The 12,080-nt window shown below is 49.5% G+C and overlaps 1 protein-coding gene across 1 annotated transcript; it reads right to left on the reverse strand.

Moving 5' to 3' along the window:
• Positions 1–305: 305 nt before the first annotated feature.
• On the reverse strand, positions 306–11,284 carry LOC128403984 (solute carrier family 22 member 6-A-like). Its single transcript, XM_053369203.1, has 10 exons — positions 10,684–11,284; positions 9,277–9,380; positions 7,131–7,285; positions 6,117–6,285; positions 5,539–5,662; positions 4,407–4,519; positions 3,714–3,928; positions 3,217–3,325; positions 2,063–2,266; positions 306–758 (listed from the first exon to the last, which is right to left on the reverse strand). The coding sequence occupies exons 1-10, from the start codon at positions 11,113–11,115 to the stop codon at positions 677–679; spliced, it is 1,707 nt and encodes a 568-aa protein (XP_053225178.1). The 5' UTR covers positions 11,116–11,284; the 3' UTR covers positions 306–676.
• Between the last annotated feature and the right edge of the window lie 796 nt (positions 11,285–12,080).

Genomic DNA, 12,080 nt, shown 5'->3' on the forward strand with positions numbered 1-12,080 from the left:
CTGTCAGTTTAGTCGATAAGTCATACCTCCCATCCCACCAGTCTCTCAAATCCCTCAGTGTGAAAATTCATCCCAGTCTCTGCAATTTCCACATCCAACTTTCTTTCTGTCCAACCAACGACAAAAAGGTGGTCTGGCAACCAAGATGGAGAAATAGTCGGGCAGGGCTGGTTATGACAAAGGGAGTGTATGTGTGAGAAAGGCAGAGTGCCCGCTTTGATGCTTGCTGAATCATTATCATCTTTAAATACAAACCATAAAACTGGCAGCAACAGCATCACCATTGAAAGTTTTAAAAAGCTGGAGTGGGGAGGTATTTGTTTGGCACCACTAAGGTTACAAAGCAGGGGCTTGGCAGGCCTCCCTGGGGAGAGGATTCCATCAATGAGTGGCCACCACTGAGAAGGTCCTTCCTCCAGTCGCCTCCCACCTCACTTCAGATGGAAGAAGCACTCGGAGGAGGGCCTCAGGCGGTGAGCTCACTTGCACAGGTGGGCAAGGAGGCAGGAAGGTGTTCCTCAAGGTTCCATTTCTCTCTGGGATATGGATGTCCACAGCCTAATTGTCCCATGCATTACAGAGTCCCTCGAAAGAGGCTGAGCTCCAGTAAGGAATGTTGCTCTGCCTGCCCAGGCTGGCTCCCAGAGAATGATCCTGTTTCTCGTACATCTGAAGCTCAGAAGTATGTCGACCAGACGACTTGAGCCCTGCTCTTCTCCTGCGTCTCCTTGAGAACTGCTTTGGGTTTCCGTCTGGCTCTAGGAACATGACATTCAACGGTATTAAAAGCAGATACTCCTATTGGTTAGAAGAGGAGATGGGAAAATGCAGCCTTTTGGGAAGGGAATAGAATATGAACAGAGCTGAGCTCGCTGCGCATGAAAGAAGGATGTTAAAGTGAGGTGCGGGGAGAGGGAGAGACAATCATTTTGAAATGAGACAGGAAAGAGCATGTGATCAGAAAATCGGAAGAGATCAAAACAGCTGCATTTCGCCCCACAGAAGCAGCTGCGGACAGGAGGGAGGCGAGATAGCACATTTTATTCCCATTAACTGCTCATTGAAGTGCAGAGCACCAGCTTTTGTGTCACATAGGACTCTTCCTCCAGACTGGATGTTCAAGGTTGATAAAACAACAAGCTTTCCCCATCATAGGAAGAAGGGAGAGGGGCTTTGATTATTATTATTTGTTGCCAGCTGCTATTATGATTGTTACTAAGACTGGTGTGTTTGGCTAATACTGGCTGTTGTGCATAAGGATGTGTAATAAAGAAAGAAGAAAGCCCTATTAAAGGTGTGGTGGTTGGCGAAAGGGAAAGATTGTGAGAACAGCTGTGAGGGTAGAAAGCTTTTGAGAAATTGATTAGTGTTTAACAGTATACACAGAGAAACATTTTGTCCGGCTGTATATTGATACAATTATTGCTGTAAAAGGATATTGTCTTGTACTGTATATCAATGGCCTTGGATTTTCTTTCTTTCTCAAACTAAGAACTTAAGAGCCTGCTGGATCTGGCCAAAGGGGGCCCATCTAGTCCAGCATCCTGTTCTCACAGCAGCCCACCAGATGCCCGTGGGAAACCTGCAAGCAGGATCCAAGCACAAGAGCTTTCTCCCCTCCTGTGGCTTCCAGCAAACTCAAAAGCATTGCCGCCTCTTGATTGTGGAGACAGAGCTGAGACATCATGGCTTGCAGCCATTAACAGGTCTGTCCTCCATGAAACTGCTGGGGGGCAGTGGAATTACCTAGGGAGGCACTAAGAGGGCAGTGGGGGGTGAGGCGCAGGAGGCAAGTATCAGATTTCAAAAAGTTGGCATCACTGGATCAAGTCCATCCATTTTGTTGAATTAATTAAACCAAATAATTTTAATCGGATTTTGAATAAACGTGCACTTGTTACTACTTTGAATTTTATTGCTTTGCTATCTTCTTTAGGGGGTCGGCTATTCTGAATAATGCTTTCTGCCTAGGGTAGGGTAGAGGGGCACTGGTTTATGGGAAGAAGCGGGTGGTGGCACTAGAGACCCCCCACACACCAAGAGGGGAGAAAACAAAACCCACCTTTCTTCCACTTCTTCTACCGTATCCAGGAGGGGGAGGTTGTGTATCTCGGGAAGGAAACCTGCGGCAAGGCCGGAGACTATGGGAGTGATGCCAAATATCACCAGGGGCAAGAAGGGTTGGAAGTCGCCGGCCGTCAGCACCCCTGGGGCCACGATGCCACCCAGACGGGCCATCACCATGGTGAAGCTGGTGCCCGTTTGCCTGCCAAAGGAAAGAGCAGGGGTAAGATCTTGACAGAGCACCTGCCTCTCCTGGGACTTGAGGCTCTCTGCCTGCAAATATGTGCTTTGACATGCACATATCAGAATTAGATGATGATGATGATGATTAGAATTTATATACCACCCTATACCTGGGGGTCTCACAGAACAAAATATGTAATAAAAATAAAAACAACCAACACTTTCTCAAGGCTAGGGTTGAGTAATATCCCTTTTCATGGATTCTCCATCTTACCCCTGATCCATTATTATTATTATTATTATTATTATTATTATTATTATTATTATACAACTTTTAGAAGGCATCCCTGTATAGTGAATTTTTTAATGTTTGATGTTTTTCTACATGTCGGAAGCTGCCCAGAGTGGCTGGGGCAACCCAGCCAGATGAGCGGGGTACAAATAATAAAATTATGATTAAAATTGTTTCTTAATACATCAAAGGCCTTTTTTCTGACAGTATTCAGAACTGTACAAAGTACCAGCATTCATACAAACCTATCCAATTTCAGGGGTTTGGACAACACCACTTTGCGTTCCTGTGTCTCTTTTTTTGCTGCCCATGGCAGCCATTTTGTGGTGGCACCCTTGGTTTTTATCTATATCTGAGTACCAGTACCCCGTTGTAATTTTTTACTCAAAAAAATACTGAGTACATTTATAACCGTCCTTTCCTCCAAGGATCTAAAGGTAGCACACATGGTTCTCTTCCACCTGTTTTTTGTCCTTTGTGAGGTACATTAGGCTGAGATGTGGCGATTAACCCAAGGTCACCAAGGAAGGCTGTGTGGAGGTTTGAGGAGGCGCCTCCCCAGTCCAAGGCTGATACTCTAATAAAACAGGGAGCAGGAGCAGCCACTATTTCCCAGGGTCAAGATCCAGTTCACACATGCACACACTTTTTTCATCCTTGCCCAGTGCTGAGCTCACCTCACAACAGTTGGGAAAAGCTCCCCGCCATACAGATACAGGCACATGGAGGAGGCCGCCAGGCAGCCTTTCCCCAGCACCACAAGGGCCAGGCGGCCCGTCAACATTTCTAGAAACAAATAGGGGGGAGAAGAGGAAAAATAGGTTAGAATCATGATTCTAGAGTTGGAAGGGACCCCCACAGGAATCCGAATCAAGCGAGTCAGAATTCTTGCTCCATCCTCACAGGAAGACACATCCCAATTGTACGGTGTGGTAGCGGTGGGCACACGGACCCCCACCCCAGACCCCTAACCCCACTCTCTGGTAGCCAAATCTCTGTCCCCCAGCTTGCACAGGGTGGGAAAGCCAACCCCATGGTTTTTCAGAGGCTCTTGCTGCAGCATCCTGTCCTGGAACATCTCAGCTGTGAACTGACTGCTCCAGAAGAGGCCTCCCCAAGGGTCATTGGGGGGGGGGCTCACACCCAGCCCCTTCAGCCACAGGTTGCTCCTTACCAGAGGGTACCGCGAGGGTGAGCAAGAGGAAAACTCCAGCCAGGATGAGGGAGAGGCTCTGGATGGTTCTTCGGCCGATGAATGCCAGCAAAAGGGCGCAGCCCATCTTGGCCAGCAGGTCAATGGTCCCGAAGAAGAGCTGGACCACAAAGACATCCAGGCCAAAGACAGAGAGGTCCATGGAGAGTCCAAAGTAGGCCAGGTTGATGGAGAAGCTGTGTGGGGAGGAGGAGGAGGGAGGGGGTCAGAAGGAGGCTCACCCCTTGCATTGAGATAAGACAGCATTCTGGCAGAGTCGCCGGAGATATGCAGTGGACCTTTGGGAGGTCTAGTCCTCTCATTCTACATCAGTGGTGGAGGACCTCCCAAGGTCTGCCTCCCCCTGTAAGCACCCCTTTGGGGTCCACATGCAGTTTGTTTGTAGGCAGGGCTAGAGGCAAAAGTGGGCAGGCCAGTTGGATGTGGCTATTATTTTTGTATAGGGGGTTGCATTGTAGCCATGCCAAGACCAGAGGTTCCTCCCATTTCTCCATCCATGGATGTAAAAGGCATAATCACAGATCAGGGACATATTCAAGCTGGGAGAGGGGGGGTCCTGAGGCTGCCCACCCCTCTTCTGTAGCTGCTTCTGCCCCCTACCCCACCTGTTGTTGTTTTTTTGCCCCAGCCTATTCTGGGAGCCTCTTGGGGTACCTTATCAACATGAGGCAGCAAGAGATGCGTCTCAGGGTCGGAGTGCGGAAGAGGTCCAAGCAGGAATGGGAGCCCCTCTTTGAAGTGCTGTTCGCCACTTCGGTCTCCAACATCTGAGGAGGAAAGGAAGGCAAGAAATCTCAGTGCACCGGGCAGGGGAAAGAGGATGTCATGGCTGAGACACCACAGTCTCTGTTGTGCCTCATTTCCAAGGGAAAAATGAGCCCTGGGTAAGGACCAAGACCCCTGAATCTCACACCCAGGGCCGGATTTAGGTTTGATGAGGCCCTAAGCTACTGAAGGTAATGGGGCCCTTTATATGTACAGCTGTCCTTTGTCAACAACAAATTGTTGCTCTTTTTGTGTTGAGTATATGCTATATGGCAATTTATGGACCAAATAGGTATCTAAAGCCATTTGAATATAACAAAATCTGTATTTTATCAAAGTGATTGTTGAACTGAAATACAATTAAGAAGAAGTATATTAATAGTGAAATACAATTATGAAGAAGTATATGGGGGGGCAAGAGAGTGGAGCCCTAAGCTATAGCTTGTTTAGCTTACATGTAAATCCAGCACTGCTCACACTGCTGAGGGATTGAGGAGGCATGTAACAATAAGTATTATCATAAAAACTGTGAACACGCATTTTATTTTCTATCCCCTGTAAAGATTCTTAGTTGGTCCAACCTTGCTGGCGGACCTTGGAAAACATTCACTAGGGCCCAAACCCACTCTCAGTGACCCTGCCCCACTTTTCAGGACTGTCAGCAACTAAAGATCTATGGGGTGATCTTTGATCTTCCCCTCTCTCCTTTCCCATCTCCTAGGCGAGTGTTCATCTCCAGCCTTGGGTCCCCAGATGTGGTTGGACTACAAAACCCTTCATCCCCAGTGAGCTTAGACAATGGTCTGGGACCCAAGGCTGTTCTGGGCAGGAGGGTCCACTGCATTTCTGAGTGTGGTGCCCAGTAGCTGCCAAAACCACACACAAATGTTGTGTGCCACTAAGACAGTAGGATGTGTGCCCGAAACGTATTTCCACCAGGACCCATGAACGCTCAGCTGCCAGACTGACCCTTGGCGGTGGGTCATGCTGCAACCAAAGATGACCGGGGGTCTTCACTCACCTCCAGAACCACGGCCTCCCCTGTAGCCGCCTTCCCATTGATCTTGGCCACACGCTTCAGGTTGCGGAGGGCGGCCTCCCGCTCATTGTTCATAAGGAGCCACCGGGCTGATTCTGGTAGCCACCTGAGGAGGAATCCCAGGACTCGCTTGAAACTGGCCATCTATTCATTTATATGTATTGACAGCAGAAAAGAAGCGTTTCCCACTTTCTGTGTGACAGCCCTTCAGATATTTGAAGATGGCTATCCCATCGCCTCTCCATCTCCTCTCCTCCAGGCTAATCACCCCCAACTCACTTAACCATTCTCCTCCATTAAGGCTTGGTTTCCAGGCCGTTTATTATCTTGGTCGCCCTCCTCTACACACCTTCTATCTTGTCAACATCCTTCTTAAATTGTGGTGCCCAGAACTGGACACAGGACTCCAGGTGGGGTCTGACCGAGGCAGAATAGAGCAGTAATATGACTTCCCTTGATCTGGACATTCGACTTCTGTTGATACAGCCTAGCTCCTGTGCTCTTTTGCTCTTCATTCCCCTTCTCCATTTCAGCTACAGGGGTTGGGGCCCCAAACTCACCAAGAGTAGGCGAAGAAGACAAAAAACGGGGCGGAGATGGCCAGCTGCAGCCAGCGCCAGTCGCGGAGGCCATAGGCCAGGCCGGCAAGGAGCACCTGCCCAGCTGTGCTGCTGTAACTCTGTGTGGCCACCACCGTGGCACGATGCTTGGTGGGCACCCACTCCAGGCCTGGGGAAGGGAGAACAGGAAATCCCAAAGTCTGAATATGGAGCTGGACCTGGAGGAACCAAGGCGGTTCAACAATGTCTCTGTGTGCTTATACATGGAGAATATTGGTTGGTGGATTTTTTAAAAAATAACAGGTTTATTATTATTACGTATTGCATTTATATCACATATCCAATGCCCTTTTAAAATGTGTTGGGGGGTTATTGGGTTTTTGTTTTTATTTTGATTATGTATTTTGTGTTTTTATATTGTGATTTTATCTTGTAAGATGCCCTGAGACCTGAGGGTATAGGGTGTCTACAAATTTGTTCTTGTTGTTGTTATCAAAGCTCAAGGTGGTACACACTGTTCTCCCTCTCCTCATTTAATCCCCACAACAGCACTGCAAGGTAGGTTGGGATGAGAGAAGCAGTGAGTGGCCCCCAAAGTCACACCCAGTGAGCTTCATGGCTGAGTGAGGATTTGAACCCAAGTCTCCCAGGTTTTAGTCTGACACTCTAATGACTACACCACACTGGCTATCTCAAGATGGACAAACATTATGGGAAGTGGCAATTGCTCTGCACAGGCAAGGCCTCAGTTTCAATCCCTGACATTTAATAAAAGTATCAGGTGACCAAAGTGATGGAGAAGACCCTCCTCTGCCCTTGACCCCAGAGAGCTGAGCAGCTGTGGAGAGAGCAATGGGGAAAGGCCAGGGGCACCCATGGGAGATTTCCCCCACCCCTGAAGCAAAGACCAGCTTCAGCAAAGGCCTTTTCCGCAGAGCAGGGAGGGTGTTGTTCTCCTCCATCCCCTCCACCATCATCCCAGGTTGTCTCCAGGGCACAACCAGTGGCACTCACTGAGGCAGACGTAGTTCAGCAGGAAGCCAGAGATGCCCACGCCGCTTAGGAAGCGGAAGATGCAGTAGGTGGCAAAGGTGGCAGAGAAGGCAGCCCCTGTCCCCGTGACAGCGACCAGCAGCAGCGACCAGATGAGGATCAGACGGCGCCCAAACCTGTACAACCAAGATGTCAATGGTCAGCTCTGAGAAATGCCTTGTAGGCAGCATGTGGGAAGTTGCGGAACTGGTCTAGCTGGTCATTAGAAGAACAACGGTGCCTCAGCTTGATTTTTCCCTCTTCCCTCCCTTTCCCCCTTCCCTTGTGTGCCCTGTCTTTTTTTATTTATTGTAAGCCTGCCAGAGCAGAGACTGATTGCATTTAAACAGTAGCATGTAAGCCACTCTGGGAGCCTTTTTGGCTGAACAGTGGGGTATAAATACTCTCAATAAATAAATAATATTAGGAGGGTTTGTATGACTACGAGGGATGGGTTGTGACAGGCCTTGTGTGCTCGGTCCTCCCCTCTCCTCCTCTGGCATAGGCTGTGGAATTGGTACCTTCCACTTCCATTTTCAAGTAAACACAGTTCAGCATTAGGAAGAGCCCTGCTGCCTCAGGTGGTCCATACTTGGGGGGGGGGGAGTGGGCAGAGCAGTATACAGTGGTACCTCGGGTTAAGTACTTAATTTGTTCTGGAGGTCCGTTCTTAACCTGAAACTGTTCTTAATCTGAAGCACCACTTTAGCTAATGGGGCTTTCTGCTGCTGCTGCGCCACCGGAGCCCGATTTCTGTTCTTATCTTGAAGCAAAGTTCTTAACCTGAAGCACTATTTCTGGGTTAGCGGAGTCTGTAACCTGAAACGTATGTAACCTGAAGCGTATGTAACCCAAGGTACCACTGTATGCCTGTTCTGAACCCTGAAGCTAGGCCACATCCATACCATACATTTAAAGCACTGTTGTGCCACTTTTAAGCAGTCAGGGCTACTACCCCCAAAGAATCCTGGGAGCTGTAGTTTGCGAAGGGTGCTGACAGGTTGCTGCTGACAGGAAGAAACCCCACCACCATCCCCCTCACAGAACTACAGTTCCCAGAGTGGTTTTAACATCCAATCCCTCTTCACGGTGGACTCTGGGAATTGTAGTTCTGGGAGGGGAGTAGAGGTTTCCTAGCAACTCTCAGCACCCTTAGCCAACCACAGCTCCCATAATTCTCTGGGGGAAGCCATAACTGTTCAAAGTGGCAGGATAGCTCTTTATAGGCATGGTGTGTGAACATGGTCGTTGTCACCAGCCCTCTGGTATACTGGAGGAAGTTGACTGGCAGCTGGCAGCCTGCTTAGCTTTTGTTCCTGGAAGAAGAGGAGGAGCCATCTTGTCCCTGGTCTTAGGCAGCATCATTTCTTGGGCCGGCCCTGTGGATCACACTCCCTAAGGCACCTGACTGGCCCTGGTGGGAGCAGCATGTGGGACTAGATAGGCCTTTGGCCTTAAATGACCCAGTTGCAGGTCTCGCATTGTTCTGCTCTTCCTGTCAACCTAATACAGTAATGATTAAGGGAGGCTTGTGAATCAATTACAGGCCCATCGAGCAATGCTGCAGGATTCCCACTGCTGGGTTATTGATGCCACTAGGGAGCCTGTGGCCCTCTGGGTGTGCCTGCACCCCAACTCCCACCAGCCCCAGACCCACAGAGAACAACAATGGGACCTGCAGTCCAGAAACACACCAGTTCCCCACCTCTGACACAGATTGTGATTTGGAGTGTTATGGGGAGCAAGCTGGATCCAAAGGGCCAATGTCTGGGAGAGAGAGAGACTTGTAGGAACACAAGAAGAACCTGATGGATCTGACCAGTGGCCAGTGGCCTCACTGGGAAAACCTCAAGCAGGATTCGAACACAGGAGCAACTCTCCCCTCCTGCTGTTTCCAGCAACTGGGATTCAGAAGCATTGCTGCCTCCACTGTGGAGGCAGAGGATAGCCGTTGTGGCTAGGAGCTGTTGACCGTCAGCTGACTCTTTGAGTCCAGGAGAGGTAAGGATTTTGTGTGTGTGTTACGATTATTCAAGCTGACAGATCCAGAAGGAGAGGTTAGGGTTTTTGAGGGAGATGGGACCACCCAGTTGAAGAACAAGGTGAGGCAAGCAGGCTGGCTTCTTACCTGTCGGAGAGGTCTCCAAAGATGAAGGCTCCCACCAGGACCCCTCCCATGAAGAGGGACTGAGCCAGGCTCTTGAGGGGTTGTAGGTGACAGACCAGATCCCACTGGAGGGAAGAGAGAGGGAGACAGATTTAGTGAGGCAGCCTTCGGGGAGGGGGAGATCAGTGAAACATGAGGTGTCAAACTGGTCCTTGTGGGCAGCATGCAATGGAGGGGAGTGGGTAGAGACTGGGGGGGGGACGCCACTCAAGTACCTATTATTATTATTATTATTATTATTATTATTATTATTATTATTTGCCCTTCACCAAGTCCCAGAGAGGGTTGCAACAATTTAAAACTCAGAATGAAAAACAGTTAAAGCACATTGCATTCACAATACTGTAATAGGGTGGGTCCTGAAGGCAGGGTGGTGTAGTGGTTAGAGTGTTGGACTAGGACTTGGAAGAGACAGGGGTTCAAATCCCCACTTAGGCTGTGAAGTTTACTGAGTGTGTGACCCTGATGGAAGGCAGACACCTAGCTCACAGGGTTGGTGTGGGGGATTAAATGAGGGGAGGGGACCCCTGATTGCCAATTTGAGCTCCTTGGTTAAAAATTGTGGGATAAAAATGAAATAAAACAAACAAAACACTGGTGTCAAAGGCCAGGGTAAACAGGTGCATCGCCTCCTGGGTCATTTCAAAGCTGCCTCCAAGATGGGCTGCCAGGCTGCCTTGGCATCTGATAGCCTTCCCTCCTTGTCTGTTGTCACCCTCCCTGCAGTCTCCCTGTGACATGTTTTGAGGCCACCCATATTTGTCATTTGGAACTGGGTTTTGCCTGGGGTTCCAAAGTGAGTGTTGGGCTAGAGACAGGGAGGCCTGGGGCTATTTATTTATATAGTGACACAGCAATAAAACTACTATCCTATTCGCAAAGCTAAACAGAGTCCAGTATGGTTTCAAATTGGATGGGGAGCTGCATGTCGAAATTCCTGCATTGCAGGGGGTTGGACTAGATGACCCTCAGGATCCCAACTCTCTGATTCTATCCCATATTGTTTAAGGAGCTCAAAGTGGCCCACATACTTCTCCTCCCCATTTTGTCCTCATTTAATCCTTACAACAACCTCCCTCTGAGGTAGGTTAGGCTGAAGGGCAAGGACTGGCCTGAAGTCACCTGGTGAGCTTCACGGCCAAGTGGGGATTGGAACCCTGGTCTTTCCCAGGTCCTAGCCTGGCACTCTAATCACCACACCACCACTAGCTCTCACCTTGGTTTCAAATCCCCATGGAACCATGACGCTCACTTGAGCCAACCTCTCTCTCCACTTAAGTTACCTCACAGGAATGTTGTGAGCATAAAAAATGGGGAGAAGCCAGGTGTGTTACCCTGCCTCTTCGGAGGAAGGGTGCTAATTCATACCTCGGTGACGATGGTGGAGGTGAAAGTGCTGCGGTCATACTGCCAGCCGTCCTGGCATGGCTCCAGCTCAGGGTCCCTATCCTGGCTCTGGGAGCCATTGGCGTCAAGGGCCAGCCTGACGGCAAAGCGGTGGCACCTGTCCGGCCAAACGCTCTGGTCCAGAAGGAGTGGGTGACCGTGATGGGAGGTGTTGGCCGGCGACGGCAGGCGACATCGGTGCTCCGGAGAGGCGGCGCTGAAGTTCTGCACCAGGTTGTGACTGGCGAGGAGCAGGACTGGCAAGGTGAGCAGCAGGACGGAAAAGAACTGGAAGGGGCCCATGCTGCCCACTTTCTCCAGCAGGTCCCCAAAGGGGATAGCAGCTACGGGGGCCTTGGGGCAGAGGGAGAGGCGACGCAGGCCTTTGGCAGGAGACATCCTTCCTCTTGGCATTACCTTTGTCTCAAGCGCAGGGTGCCCTTTTATGCCAGGAGGAAGGATGTGGAGGGAGGTTGGGGAGGTGGGTTAATCAGTCACCACCAGACCATTGGGGTGGCTGTGGCTAGGACTGTGCGCATGGGTGTATATGTGTGAACAGATACCTGCTCTCTTCCCGGTCTGCAGCAGCTCAGTTGCTGAGAAAGATGCAACTGGAGAGTAAAATTGTAGAGTTGGAAGGGACCCCCAAAGTTTGTCTAGCCCAACCCAATGGCCACATTCACATCAAGCATTTAAAGCACCATGATACCACTTTAAACAGCCATGTCGTCCCCCAAAGAATTCTGGGGGCTGTTGTTTGTTAAGGGTGTGCTGAGATTTCTTAGGAGACCCCCTATCCCACTCCCGGAACCACATGTTCAGGGTAGGATAGCTCACTTGGTTGGATAGGTAAATAATTGGATAAGTAGTTGGATAGGTAAATAATATTCCTGCATTGCAGGGGGTTGGACTGGAATCCGCAGGGTCCCTTCCAGCTTTACAATTCTATGATTCTATAAGTCTAATTCCCAGAGTGGTTAGCAATCCATTCCTCTACACAGGGCATTATGGGAGTTGTAGAATGGTGGCTTCTAACAAATGGTAGCTTCTAACAAATTGTAGAATGGTGGCTTTTAACATACTACAGCTCCCAGGATTCTTGGGGGGGAAAGGCCATGGCAGTTTAAATTGGGTATCCTAGCACTTTAAATGTACCATATGAAGAGAGCAACAGATTTCCCTCCCCAAGGCATCAAGTCCAGGACCAGAGGCAAGCTGTTTTGCCACATGATGCAGAAAATCCCACAAGCATAATACTATGTTACTGAGGTAAAAAGAACTTGCTGCCCTTCCAGGATTCTCAGAATCAGTTGCCCAAGGGTAGATACCTCATACCTAATGATAGGGCTGGCTCTGATTCAAATGCATTTGGCAGTGTG

This window comes from Podarcis raffonei, chromosome 16 (genome assembly GCF_027172205.1).
Source record: "Podarcis raffonei isolate rPodRaf1 chromosome 16, rPodRaf1.pri, whole genome shotgun sequence".
Taxonomy (NCBI): domain Eukaryota; kingdom Metazoa; phylum Chordata; class Lepidosauria; order Squamata; family Lacertidae; genus Podarcis; species Podarcis raffonei.

What these genes read in the sequence shown, in the direction of transcription:
- LOC128403984 (XM_053369203.1), bottom strand. Translation starts at nt 11,115, where the DNA reads ATGCCAAGAGGAAGGATGTCTCCTGCCAAAGGCCTGCGTCGCCTCTCC. An exon ending in CACCCTCGCGGTACCCTCTG is followed by an intron (nt 3,326 to 3,713) that starts GTAAGGAGCAAC and finishes ATTTGTTTCTAG; the next exon opens with AAATGTTGACGGGCCGCCTG. An exon ending in CTTTTCCCAACTGTTGTGAG is followed by an intron (nt 2,267 to 3,216) that starts GTGAGCTCAGCA and finishes TTCCTTTGGCAG; the next exon opens with GCAAACGGGCACCAGCTTCA.